Source organism: Oncorhynchus nerka, linkage group LG27 (genome assembly GCF_034236695.1).
Source record: "Oncorhynchus nerka isolate Pitt River linkage group LG27, Oner_Uvic_2.0, whole genome shotgun sequence".
NCBI lineage: Eukaryota > Metazoa > Chordata > Actinopteri > Salmoniformes > Salmonidae > Oncorhynchus > Oncorhynchus nerka.
Window position 1 is genome coordinate 84158853 of NC_088422.1, and position 14065 is coordinate 84172917.

At 41.9% G+C, this 14065-nt stretch overlaps 1 protein-coding gene across 1 annotated transcript; it reads left to right on the forward strand.

Moving 5' to 3' along the window:
- The first annotated feature begins 330 nt into the window (after positions 1-330).
- Positions 331-12538, forward strand: myef2 (myelin expression factor 2). The gene is made up of 17 exons (XM_065012141.1): positions 331-502; positions 1817-2205; positions 3018-3070; positions 4032-4039; positions 6534-6627; positions 6939-7136; positions 7478-7631; positions 8355-8404; positions 8755-8815; positions 9015-9116; positions 9953-9997; positions 10105-10164; positions 10862-10966; positions 11263-11322; positions 11522-11670; positions 11946-11997; positions 12157-12538. Exons 1-17 carry the CDS (start codon positions 417-419, stop codon positions 12318-12320), a joined length of 1830 nt encoding a protein of 609 aa, XP_064868213.1. The 5' UTR covers positions 331-416; the 3' UTR covers positions 12321-12538.
- The last annotated feature ends 1527 nt before the right edge of the window (positions 12539-14065 follow it).

The following is a 14065-nucleotide window of genomic DNA, read 5'->3' on the forward strand; positions in this document are numbered from 1 at the left end:
GCCAGTAATTGAAAGGTCGCTTTTGTCCCTGAACAAGGCTGTTGCCTGGTTGTTCTTTGACTTGCCTAGTTAAATACTTTTTTGAAATTACTGTCCGAACTTTTGACTGGTACTGTATATATATATATATATATATATATATATATATATATATATATATATATATGTGTGTTTCGATTTGGTTTTAGTCATTTCAATATTGAAATGACTAAAACCAAATCGAAACTGTAGAAATATATCAATTGTTTGTTGAAACCTAATGGGTGTTTCGGTTTTAGGCTATGAAAGACAACCAGGCCAAATTCTCGCATTTTCTCGCGTTGGTGGAGGCCTGGAGCGTCACTAATTTTAAATTGCGCAGTGTTAGCGGAGGCGCATCTCTCGATTGAATTAGCTTTCTCTGCAAACCGACGAATATGGCAGATATTGTCCAGGAAATTATTGAACCCATTGAGGCTGAGACAGAGGGAACATCTCAAGATGGCACGAATGGCCTGAAAATGTAACTAAAATATCGTATTTTTCTGACAATCTGTGCTGCACTCACAGGCAAGATGGAGGCTAGCTAACGTTAGCCTAGCATTAAAGCTAGCATCAAACTAGCTATGGCTTGCTATCTAGTTGCTACTTTGCTTGCTTGCTTGCTAGCTAACTTGTTGGTTATCGTCGTCTTCGTTGATCGTCAAATTAGTTTTTAGATTTGTGTAATATATCGTTATTTTACTAGGTAGTTTTGCAGATAACTACATTAGTTTTATCCATCCAACCATGTGTAGCTAGCTAACGTTAGTGCGTTTAACTCATAGAATTATCATACTAGAACGTACATGAACCGTTTGGCGGATAAAGGTCAGCCATTTTGGGCAGGGAGTTGGTCAACCATTGTTTGCCAGTACTGTGAAAAGACTGTAAATAATGAATTTGAGAAATGTATCCTTACTGTATGTTAGCCAGCTTTAGAGGAATGATTCCATATTTTTTGGGAATGCCAACATTCCATTCAGACAATGCAGTCAATCCACAGCCATAAACTGGCTGAAATCAGTTGATGATGGGATTTAGACAAGTTATCAATGCATCAAGTAACGTTACTAATATTGCTCTCCAAGAAAACAAACATTTAGACATTAAGGTCTGTTTTGTGTGTATATTATATATATATATAACATTTTAATTAAGTCTCTTTATACAGAACATTTGTATAAAACTAATGAACTGTACAATATATTGCAATATTTTAGTTTGACAATTATATTACAGCATTTCTGATATGTCACATGCCTTTTCTTTTACTACATAAAGTAAAATCTGGATTATACCTCGACTGCCATCCATTCCTATTAGACTGGTTTGGATTTCTCCCTGACCAATATGGCTGCAATTTTCATCCCATTGTGGGACTTTGAAGGTGTATAACATGGCCCCTCAGTAATTTAATAGGATTTATATGGTTTAGGTGCACAGTCCCTTAATGGAGATTTAGCTAGTGAACAGTTAGATAGCCAACAGACAGTTGTTAGTAATGTATTGCCCGTGTAGAGCCGACAGTTTGAATGGAGTCAATTTGTAGTTGAATCAAGAGTTGCCTACAGTAACTTTCCTCTCCTCTCTGTGAAAAGTTGACTTTGTAGCTAACTAGCCGTTTGTCTATAAACCCATGTTAGTTAAGGGAGATTGAAGTTGCATAAACTTATGTGCACATCTTTGTTATTTGGCACATGGGTGAAATGACCATGCCATGTAGGTTTAGGTAACATTACCTATAACAGACAAGCTAGCTGCATCCATTAATACTGTCCTCTTCTGTTTTCTTCAGAGAGCCGGAAGAAGACGAGGTTCTTGGTGAAGATGTCCCTGCAGAAGAAGAGGACCTAGGCCTGGGTGATGACGAGGTCCTTGGAGATGAGGTCCTTGGTGAAGATGATACCCCTCTCGATGGTGACCCTATCGATGACGCCCCTATCAATGATGCCGAAACCCTTGCAGATGACCCTACTGATGCCCCAACCCAGAATACTAAGTCTGAGCTCAAAGAAAAGATGTCCGGAGGAGGCCGCAAAGGGAACCGCTTCCACCCATACAAAGAGAAGCAGGTCACTGGGGACAAGAAGGGCGGAGGAGGGGGTCACAGGAACCGTGTGTTCATTAGCAATATCCCCTATGACACGAAGTGGCAGGCTATTAAAGATCTGATGAGAGAGAAAGGTAATCCATCCACACACAGGGCCATGCTTCTTCTCCCTATAGAGATGAGCCCTATTCTTTCCAGCTCAACAGGAGCTTTCTCAGTCCTCTTTGTGACCAGAACATAGACCTAGCCATATCTTCTCGTAGTTCCTTCTTTTGAGGCAACATGTTATTGTATTGCAGATGTTATTAAGTCAGTAGAATAGACATTTCTGGATTTTTCATTTTTTACTCCTTGGTGGACACCAATTTAGCTTGGATTGAATTGAAATGTCTGTGCTTGTTAAAGTTATGTAGTTAGCTACTATTGGTTTTATGATATTGACTTACAGCTCCAAAATGTAACCTCAGACAATTAGTAGTATTGACTACTTGATTCAGTTGAACCTGTGTTAAGGTGACAAATGATTGTTTTGTATGAATGAAACCATTGTCTTTCTGTGCACTGAACTATTGGGTCTTTAGCTCTTCACAAAGTCTTTTTTCAAGGTGAAAAGGACTCCTTTTAAACTGTAGTGACTTCTTGCTATGTTGACAGGAACCGTGTTGACCAAACTGTTCTTCTATACTGAAGTGTGATCTGAATTCCCAGGTTGACAGTAGTTGACTGACTGTGTCTGTCTGTCTCAGTCGAGCCCAGGAAGGCATTGGAAGGGGTTGTGTGGTGACTATTGGTCTGGGCTCACTGTTGACCAATCATGGGGAAGCATCGTAACGGCATAACCAAGGCAACGGCCTGCCCTGGAGCGAGAGTGGTGGTTCAACAGTCGACTGGTGATTTTAAATGCCTTTTGTTCTCTTGGTATTTTTCCTTTGTATGTCTCATGAAGTTGGTGAGGTTACATACGTGGAGCTCTTTAAGGATGCTGAAGGAAAGTCAAGGGTAAGTGATGTGGACCAACTCACTGCACGAGGTTTTAAATGCCCTCCACTGCAGTATATCTTTATTTACCAAGTGTTCTGTAAGGCACTGATCCAAGGGGTTATCCATGTATGTCTATGGGATGATATGTTGGTGGCTGTTAGCTAGAGCCTGTTATAGCCTAGTTGGCTGCAGAGTGATGGAGGATGTCTTCTTGTTGATTCTGGAACACTAACTTGAATTCATCTGAAACTTAGTACACCTTTGTTTTTAAGTTGTTGTAGTCTTCTCAATTGGTGTCAAAGTTTGGCAGTTGACCATTTCTCAAAGGGATTTTGATGTCTTATTGATTGACATTTTACTTTTCGGTTTTCAAATTGTTACCTTTTTATTTGGATCAATGTCACAATTATCTCTTCATGAACAAACTAATTATTTCTAAAATATTGTAGATTTTGTATAAAGTAACTTTCTTCTTTCTCCAGCGGCTCACAGTAAAATCTCACCATCGTTTATTCATCTGTAATATTATGATGCAGCCAGGAATTTGCAAACTAGGTTGTGAATGTATTCAATTCAGCCATTTAATGTAATATGTAGTTTGAGAAATGGACTGTTTAGTATATACTCCTAAACAAACGTAGACACAGAACGGACATATTTGTAAGTATATCCTGAGTTCTTTTATTCCACTGAAGACGGTAAGGGTACCATGTCTCTACTGGGAACAACAAAAAACAAGTCTATAGTAAACCAAGTCAATGTCTTTTAAATTGACTTAACTTTTTACCTTTTATACAAGCAAAACACACTCCCCACATCAAGGCCTGTTAGCTGGCCCTTCAAGATGGATTATGTAATCCACTGATAGCATGATGTCAAATGTGTGATGATGATAACTGTTGTCAGTCTAATCACTGTCTTTGTTCATTCCCTCTGTTATGGATCTGTGTCTCTGGATCCCCTGGTGTTATCTGTACAGGGATGTGGGTAAGGAACCAAACTTTACCTGTCTAACTTTGCAACATGGTCTCAGTACATATGATCCTGTACGTAAATTTGACACACTCCCTTTAATATGATGTTTTACATTTCATATGAAATGTTAGTTACAATTTTCATGTGTTATGAATTGCAGTTTGTATTATGTTACGTTTTGCAATTTGTACAATATGTTAGGAATTTGCAATGTGTATATGTTACTAATTCCAATTTGTGGCCAATGCTAGCTAGGTGGCTAACATTAGCTAGGTTAAGGGTTAGGTTAACCTCTCTGGGATATGTAGGACGCTAGCCTCCCACCTGGCCAAAATCCAGTGAAAATGCAGTGCCAAATTCAAATAAATTACTATAAAAATGTAACTTCCATGAAATCACACATTCAATATACTAAATTAAAGCTACACTTGTTGTGAATCCAGCCAACGTGTCAGATTTCAAAAATACTTTACGGCGAAAGCAAACGATGCTATTATCTGAGGATAGCACCCCAGTAAACAAAGACAGACAAGCATTTTTCAACCATCCAGGTGCGACACAAAACACAGAAATAATTATATAATTCATGCCTTACCTTTGACGAGCTTTTTCTGTTGGCACTCCAATATGTCCCATAAACATCACAAATGGTCCTTTTGTTCGATTAATTCCGTCGATATATATCCAAAATGTCAATTTATTTGGCGCGTTTGATCCGGTTCCAACTCGCTCAACATGACTTCAAAAGTTACCTGTAAGCTTTGTCCAAACATTTCAAACTACTTTTGTAATACAACTTTATGTATTTTTTAACGTATAAAATTGAAGACTGGATGATCTGTGTTCAATACCGGAGGAAAACAAAGTGTAGCTAGCTTTCAGGTCACGCGCCTCTAACAAAGAGTACACTTCCCTCATTCTGAACAGTGTTACTTCTTCATTTCTCAAAGGAAAAACCTCAACCAATATCTACAGACTGACATCCAGTGGAAGCGATCGGAACTGCAAGAAGGTCCCTTAGAAATCTGGATTCCCAATGAAAACCCATTGAAAAGAGTGACCCCCAAAACAAACAAAATCTGAATGATTTGTCCTCGGGGTTTCGCTTGCCAAATAAGTTCTGTTATAGTCACAGACATGATTCTAACAGTTTTAGAAACTTCAGTGTTTTCTATCCAAATCTATAATAATATGTGTATCTTAGCTTGTGAGTGTGGGTGGCAGGCAGTTTCATTTGGGCACGCTTTTCATCCAAAATTAAGAATGCTGCCCCTTATCCTAGAGAAGTTAACAGGTTAGGTTTAGCTAACATGCTAAGTAGCTAAAAAGTAGTAAGTAGTTGCTAAAGTTGTCCTTGAGATTCGAACATGCAACCTTTGGGTTGCTAGACGTTATATATCCACCCCAACCAACCACCATTTAGTTTTTTGCCTTAAGTAAACTTCTGTTTAATGTAAAGTGTCAAGTCATACTAATTTCAGTGTCCCAGATTTACTTGTGATATGTTAAGTCTAGTCTGAGACCAGGCGGACACGGGGTGCTTCTCAAATGACACCCTATTCCTAGGGCCCTATACAATCTGTATGAATTCTATTGCGTTTTGCTTCTCCCCAAATTCAGTTTTCTCCATTTTTGTTCAAGTTTCAGTTTTTTCACGTTTTCGCTCAATGCTTAAACCACCCCAGGAGGCCAATTTTGAGGCCTGGGGAAAACACTTCAATGTCAATTTTTTGGGTATACACAGCACCTAGCAATTGGCTTTTATTTTGCTTTGTTTTTGTAGTGTATGTGATGGTAGTGTTTGCCAAACTGATACCCACTGGATTTATGCAAATAATTATTCAGCCAGGTAAGCATAGGCTACTTTGTAGTGAACATTTAGTGTAGAAGGTTTTTGGGTGAGCCTTTCCATCTACCAGAAGAGTTTATTAGCATAAAAAGGCTACATAAAGGGGTAGCTGCACGCACAGGTGGGGGTGATTCTTGTTGCCTCTTCAGAAAGGTTCAGGAAATACAAATCATTGACTCATTCTGTTTTTTTTAGACATTTAGTTGATTGTCTACTAAGTTGGGGCGGCAGGTTAGCCTAGTGGTTAGAGCATTGGACTAACCGGAAGGTTGCAAGTTCAAACCTCCGAGCTGACAAGGTACAAATCTGTCGTTCTGCCCCTGAACAGGCAGTTAACCCACTGTTCCTAGGCCGTCATTGTAAATAAGAATTTGTTCTTAACTGACTTGCCTAGTTAAATAAAGGTAAAATACATTTTTTAAAAGTTCAATACATTTTTGAATTTTATTGTCTGGATTCTGTGGTACCGTCCTCGTGTAGGGCCCTATATTTCCCATTCAGTACACTACTTTTGACCAGAGTCACATGGGGCGGCTAATAGGGTTCTGGTCAAAAGTAGTGTACTATAACATGGGGAATAGGGTCTATTTCAGACACACCTTAATTTCATGAGGCATTGTTATACATGTCTTCATCCACTGACTGTCTGTCCTGCAGTGTTGTGGAGTTCAAAGATGAGGAGTTTGTGAAGAAGGCCATAGAAGTCATGAACAAATATGATCTGAATGGAAGACCCCTCAATATCATGGCGGTAAGGACCTGTTCACACTCTAGGCGCCACACGGTGATGAGAGATTAAATTTAGTGGTGTGCTAAATCTGCACTTTGATCCAGCCTGCTGGAAATGTGGTTACATTAACATGGTTTGTAACTATAATCACTGAGAACTAGGCCTAGTTAACGTCAAAGTTTAGAGTTGTAATTATAGGTCAGAGGTCAAAGGATGGGGCCATAGGTGTTTAACCCCTTGTTTCCCTGCTCCAGAACCCTGATGTGGATGGCTAAAGCTCAGAGTTGAAGTAATAGGTCAAAGTTTAGGGGTTATCTGTTTCCCTCTTTCAGGATCCTGATGGTGAGCGTGCTCGGCGTGTGCTGCAGCGTACAGGGGGGATGTACCCTGGAGGGGGAGGCAGGGGGCAGGAGGGGGGACCGGGTGGTGTAGGTGTACCCCCTTCCATCGCCAACAACCCCAACGTCCCCCATGAAGTTATCAGCTCTCTACGGGTCGGACGCCTAGGGACCACTGTGTTCGTAGCCAACGTGAGGACAAGCATACACACTATACTCTCTGATGTCTGTCTCTCTTCTCTGTGCCTTTGTCTCTGACCATCTCACCTCACTAGATTTATATCTGCTGTATTGAAGTACCAAGTTAACCTACCAATATTCCGGTTTACCACTGGAAGACAACTTGAGCAGTGCACTCTAAATCTCAAGTCCAACTGCGTCTTCCTAGAACTTGGAAGTTCCATGTTGACCATGTTAGTTTCACTGTTCTCTATGCTATTGCTAACTCGGTCTTCTCCTGTCTGTTTAGATGTGTTGTGTGGTAAGTTGTTTCTATGCTAACCCGGTCCCTCCCCTCTGCGGTCTCCTCCCAGCTGGACTTCAAGGTGGGCTGGAAGAAGCTGAAGGAGGTGTTTGGTATGGCAGGAACAGTGAAGAGGGCTGACGTGAAGGAGGATAAGGATGGGAAGAGCAGAGGGATGGGGACTGTTACCTTCGAACAGGCCCTGGAGGCTGTACAGGCTATCTGTATCCTTTATATACTAGCACAGAACACACCCACCCTCCAACAGGCTGCAGATTCTATCTGCATCTTTATATACTACCACAGAACACACCCACCCTCCAACAGGCTGCAGATTCTATCTGCATCTTTATATACTACCACAGAACACACCCACCCTCCAACAGGCTGCAGATTCTATCTGCATCTTTATATATTATATACTACCACAGAACACACCCACCCTCCAACAGGCTGCAGATTCTATCTGCATCTTTATATACTACCACAGAACACACCCACCCTCCAACAGGCTGCAGATTCTATCTGCATCTTTATATATTATATACTACCACAGAACACACCCACCCTCCAACAGGCTGCAGATTCTATCTGCATCTTTATATATTATATACTACCACAGAACACACCCACCCTCCAACAGGCTGCAGATTCTATCTGCATCTTTATATACTACCACAGAACACACCCACCTTCCAACAGGCTGCAGATTCTATCTGCATCTTTATATATTATATACTACCACAGAACACACCCACCTTCCAACAGGCTGCAGATTCTATCTGTATCTTTATATATTATATACTACCACAGAACACACCCACCTTCCAACAGGCTGCAGATTCTATCTGTATCTTTATATATTATATACTACGTTTCACTGTTAGTTTAGGAAGCATGTGACAATTTTATTTTTTATTGTTGGCAGTCTTAACTCTGTTCTCTAGCCATGTTCAACGGACAAATGCTGTTTGACAGACAGATGCATGTTAAGATGGTACGTGTGCTTTGTTATTTGCATGTTTCTGATTTCCAAACACTGTACACAGTTAATGTGTGTGGAAGGTCATAGAGGTCATTGGGGTGGCAGGTAGCCTAGTGGTTCGAGCTTTGGACTTGTAACCGAAAGGTTGCAAGATCGAATCCCCAAACTGACACGGTAAAAATCCGTCATTCTGCCCCTGAACAAGGCAGTTAACCCACTGTTCCCCAGTAGGCCGTCATTGAAAATAAGAATGAGTTCTTACCTGACTTGCCTAGTTAAATAAAATCGAGGCTGTTACATGTTGGTGTGGTAATATGTTGTGTGAGAACCACCTCTTGATATGTTGTTTCTGTGTGTTTCAGGATGACAAGTCTATGCCAGCTGATGATTTCCACCCGGTGGAGAAAGCTCCTCAGTTACCACGTGAGTACAGATCCTGTCCCTTTCTGACTATCTCTAGAACACACCTACATGTTAAAATTACTTCAGCATTGTCTCTTATCAGAAATGGGTCGTGTTGTTGGCTCAGTGTTCTGTTCTCCAGTGAACCAAGGCATTACATAAGGGATGTTATGTTTGTGTGGTCAAACAAACTCCAACTCTCTGTGTCCTCTGTGTGTAGGGGGTCTGGGAGGGATTGGGATGGGCCTGGGACCAGGAGGACAACCTATCAATGCCAACCGGCTGAGTGGTGGAGGAGGAATGGGCAACATGGGCCCTGCAGGTCAGTACTGACCCCTAACCTCACTATAGTACTCCAGCAAACGCACTGTTACTATTTAAACCACACACACAGACTGCAGGTCAGTACTGACCCTGTTACTAACACACACAGACTGCAGGTCAGTACTGACCAACCTCAAAGCAAACACTGTTACTATTTAAACCACACACACAGACTGCAGATCAGTACTGACCCCTAACCTCGCCATATAGTACCCAGCAAACACACTCACTATAGTACTCCAGCAAACACACTGTTACTATTTAAACCACACACACAGACTGCAGGTCAGTACTGACCCCTAACCTCACTATAGTACTCCAGCAAACACACTGTTACTATTTAAACCACACACACAGACTGCAGGTCAGTACTGACCCCTAACCTCACTATAGTACTCCAGCAAACACACTGTTACTATTTAAACCACACACACAGACTGCAGGTCAGTACTGACCCCTAACCTCGCCATAGTACTCCAGCAAACACACTGTTACTATTTAAACCACACACACAGACTGCAGGTCAGTACTGACCCCTAACCTCACTATAGTACTCCAGCAAACACACTGTTACTATTTAAACCACACACACAGACTATGTCAGTGGAGGAGCCAGTCGGTTCATACATACGATAGTTATCGGTTGTGAAGAGTAGCTGTATGTTTTAAACCCTCTGTCTGTTGTTCCTGTACCTTCTCCAAGCACTTACATCACATACTGACGCCCCCCTCGACCACTGAAGTGGGTGGAAAGTTGTCTAGAGGTCATGTAGAATAAGCTTTAGTACAAAACAAATCCGTGTGAGATGTGAAGTGTGTGATTCTGTCTGTCAGGTATGGAGGGAGGACCTGGGTATGGAGGGATGAGCAGACTAGGAGGTAAGGTCCTAGATAATAGATCTCTACTGATTCACTCTGTTACATGACTGGACAACACATGGGTTGTTGTGACTATCCATTAATATAATACTGTGTGTTTCCTGGAGGGTTCGGTGGCATGGACAGCATGGGGGGATTCGGAGCCAGAGACATGGGACGGATGGGAGGTAAGGGGACACTCATCTCAGGCTGGGAATTGCCAGGGACCTTACGATGCGATATTATACCGATACTTAGGTGCCAATACTATCTTATGTAGTTATCACAATTCTATATACAGTGGGGCAAAAAAGTATTTAGTCAGCCACCAATTGTGCAAGTTCTCCCACTTAAAAAGATGAGAGAGGCCTGTAATTTTCATCATAGGTACACTTCAACTATGACAGACAAAATGAGAAAAAAATCCAGAAAATCACATTGTAGGATTTTTAATGACATTTATTTGCAAATTATGGTGGAAAATAATTGCTCATCATATGTCTGTTGTAGACATGAGACAGCATGAGAAAATTAGTTTTGATCAATCAGGGAAATATGTAAGTGCTGAAAACATGTTGACTCACTATTTAAAAAGATGAGAACAAGCTATAGGATAAATACCGGCGTTTGGTGCAGGTACAGCCGACTAGCGCTAGCTGACGCTACCTAGCAAAAAACTATACTTGGGAGTCAAAGTATCAATATAATATCATCCAAAATAATATTGCTATGTAACTATAGACCCCCCCCCATCACTACTAAGGACAAAATAATTGTCTCAAACTGTTTAAATGCTCCTGAAGTTTAATGTGAACTTTCCACTGAGTATATTTGTGACTGTGCCATCGTCCTCTCTCTCTCTCTCCTTCACTTCCCCCTCTCCAGACATGTCCTACCGCTCAGGGGGGATGGGAGGAGGGATGGACAGAGACTTTGGTCGCAGTGACATGTCTATGAGCAGAGGCTTCGGAGACTCCTTTGGAGGAATGGGTGAGTAGTTGACACTTTCTCTCACACACACCTGTCACTGTCAGTCATCATAGGTATAACCCATTCCATAGTCCTCATATATCCATCCACTAACAGCATTATACTGGGCATGTAGCAGCCTGCAGGTAGACTGTACTAACTCCTGTATGGGTAACACAACACTGGTCAAGTTCATATTCAGCCCTATGGCTCCAACATGTTACTGACAGATGTTTGTGTGCTGTAACTTGTTTGTGTTGTGATGTGCTGATAGGTTGTGGTAACGTGTGTGTGATGCCGTGCCTTCTCTCCATCAGGAGGAGGTTATGGAGGAGACATGAGCAGTTTTGGCATGGGGCCCATTGGGGGAGGATTAGGTACACCGAACATTACATTAACATCTCTCACTGTCTGTTAGCACACCCATTTCATACTGCCAATGTTTCACTGTGCTTGACCTTGATTTGATGTGTGGGAGTGCTGGGCTGGAACTAAAGCCTGCACAACCCCTGAATACCATTACGGTAGGGATTCCGATCTGTGGTGCTCACTCATATTCCCTGTGTCCTCTACTAGGTGGCTTGGGCAGCCGGTCCATGGAGCGGATGGGCTCTGGCTATGACCGTATGGGGGGGGGCATGGCCATGAACCGAGGGTTCGGGGGCTACGGAGGAGGAGCCATGTCTGACAGAGCCAAGGGAGGATGTCAGATCTTTGTCAGAAATGTATGTTTTCTAAATAAATACTGTATAAATGTGCATTATGACGTGATGTGCACACACCCCTTTTTAAGCACATTAAAGCACCGAACACATGTTTAATAAGGCTGATCAAATCCACTATATGTACTGCTGGGTATTTACATCATGGACACACATTAAGTAGCGGGAATTGGAAGCACTTGTAGACAGAGTAGGCGTCATCTAGCTCTGTGAAAATGCCCCCTAAAGTAGTTAGAATTGTATGCCCCTGTGTTCTAATGTCCTGTGTTGTGTTGTAGCTGTCCTATGACCTGACCTGGCAGAAACTGAAGGAGAAGTTCAGTGTCTGTGGTAAGCCTCTTCAATCAGTCTACTGTACTCAATAACCTGCAGATGGATTGAATGTAGCTTTGATCTGCAGTAATGAAATGGCTTTAGCAGTGTCAGTGCTTAAACGCTGTCTACTGCTCTTTCTTCTCTCTCATCACCCCTTTCTTACTCCCTCTCCAGGCCAGGTGATGTTTGCAGAGATTAAGATGGAGGGAGGAAAGTCTAAGGGCTGTGGTACGGTCAGGTTTGACTCCCCAGAGAGCGCTAACCAGGCCTGCAGGATGATGAACGGAACCAAGATCACCGGTCGCGAGGTTGACGTCCGCATCGACCGCAACGCCTAGAGTCACACACATACACGGTTACGACAACTGCGCGTTCCATCTCCAACTGCTTTTGTTTTGTTTTAAAAACACATTTTCCACGTATCCGCGTTTCCATGACTATTGGATGTGTTTAAGGTCTGTTTTTCTTTTAATCTTCCATAGTTTTTTTTTTGTAAGCCCTTTTCTTTTTGTGGGTCATAAGTTTATTTGAATGAATAAACATTTTAATTTTTCAACTTTGTTGTAAATGTTACTGTGGAATCAAAGGCTACTGGCTAGTTCATAGAAGGCCTGTGTGGGTGTGTTTAATTGAATACAAAGGTTAATTGCAGGTAAAATGTCCTCTGGAGCTAGCCAAAATATCACTAACTAAAGACCTTTTCTACACCGGAGGGAACCAGATCACAATGCTGTAGGAGAATCATGTAGTGAAGTTAACTGATATGACACGTTGACAAAATGTGTGAAACTAGTGTCCATAAATGTTTAGTTTGTGATGTAATAGGATCTTTGGTTAGTACACACTGTGGGAGTCTTAAACCAGCTCTGCTAGCTGGAACTGGGCACCAACTGAAATGGTGTTCATGACAAGTGGACAACTGAATGGATACTTTGCCTTCATCTTTATCTTAAACAGTTTCAGGCACCGTCTCTGTCCTGACAGTCAAGACCAGTGGAAACTTTTGTGTTTCTTCTCTTTACGAGCGTGTCCTCACTCCTTACTGTTGAGCAACACAGGCTGCTTGTAAACGCTTATCTGTTCTGCCTGGACAATAGCCCCTTCCCTCCCTCATTCACCAGCATTGAGTAATGACCGGTTATCCATTATATTGACCAGACTAGTGACTGCTTTAACAATGAAATATCTCTTTAAAAATGGAATGCCGTTGGGAGGAGGCAAGCTCAGCTGGGAACATCTAGCCATTGAGAGGGCAGGAACACTTGTGAACAGGCACAACTCTTATATACAGTTGCTGGGAAGTCATGTGTCCTTATATCAGTACACTCATAACCTTATCGTTGCAAAATTACTATTTGATCAAATTAACCTCATGTAGCAAGAAGGCCATTCCATTTTTCTGTTGACCAAATATGACAAACCTCCATACAGAAACTTGGCTTGTGTGGAAAAAATGAAGGAAATGCCACCTGCTGGTGACAGATTTTTGGCCCAGTTATCCCTCTCGCTTTGCCTCTGGTAATGACCAGATAAGGTCAGAGGAGTCCAGTAGAATATTACAAAGCAGCTTTATTTCCCTGAGTTAGAGGTCAGGTGAAAGGCAGTGTTACTGGGTCATTCTCAGGTAGTATGGAGTCTGCGTGGGGCTGAATCTCAAATCACACCCTGCACCCGTCAAACTCAACTCTGGACATTGAAGCCAGTTCCACTGCATTTGATCTAATCAGGAAATGACTTCGGCATGGCTGTAGTTAATCATCAGGTAGAACAGAAAAGCAGCAGGCTCCAGACCTCATAGGGTCAGAGTTGAGTACCCCTACATTTATTTCCACTTCTTTTGGCCAGAGACCTACGTTGGGGAAAGGTGTCATTTGAGATGTAGCCTGGATCCTGGTCTTGGCACCCAGTCCTGGGCCTGTATTCATAAAGTGTGTCAGTAGGAGTGTTGTTTAGATCAGAGGTAACCTTTTCAGTGGGGACCACATTTATTTCACCATTTCTCACGACTCCACCTATACATCAGCAAATAACCTTCCGTTCATTGTATTTTCATCTCTTATCGAAACAAAAACAAACCAATAAA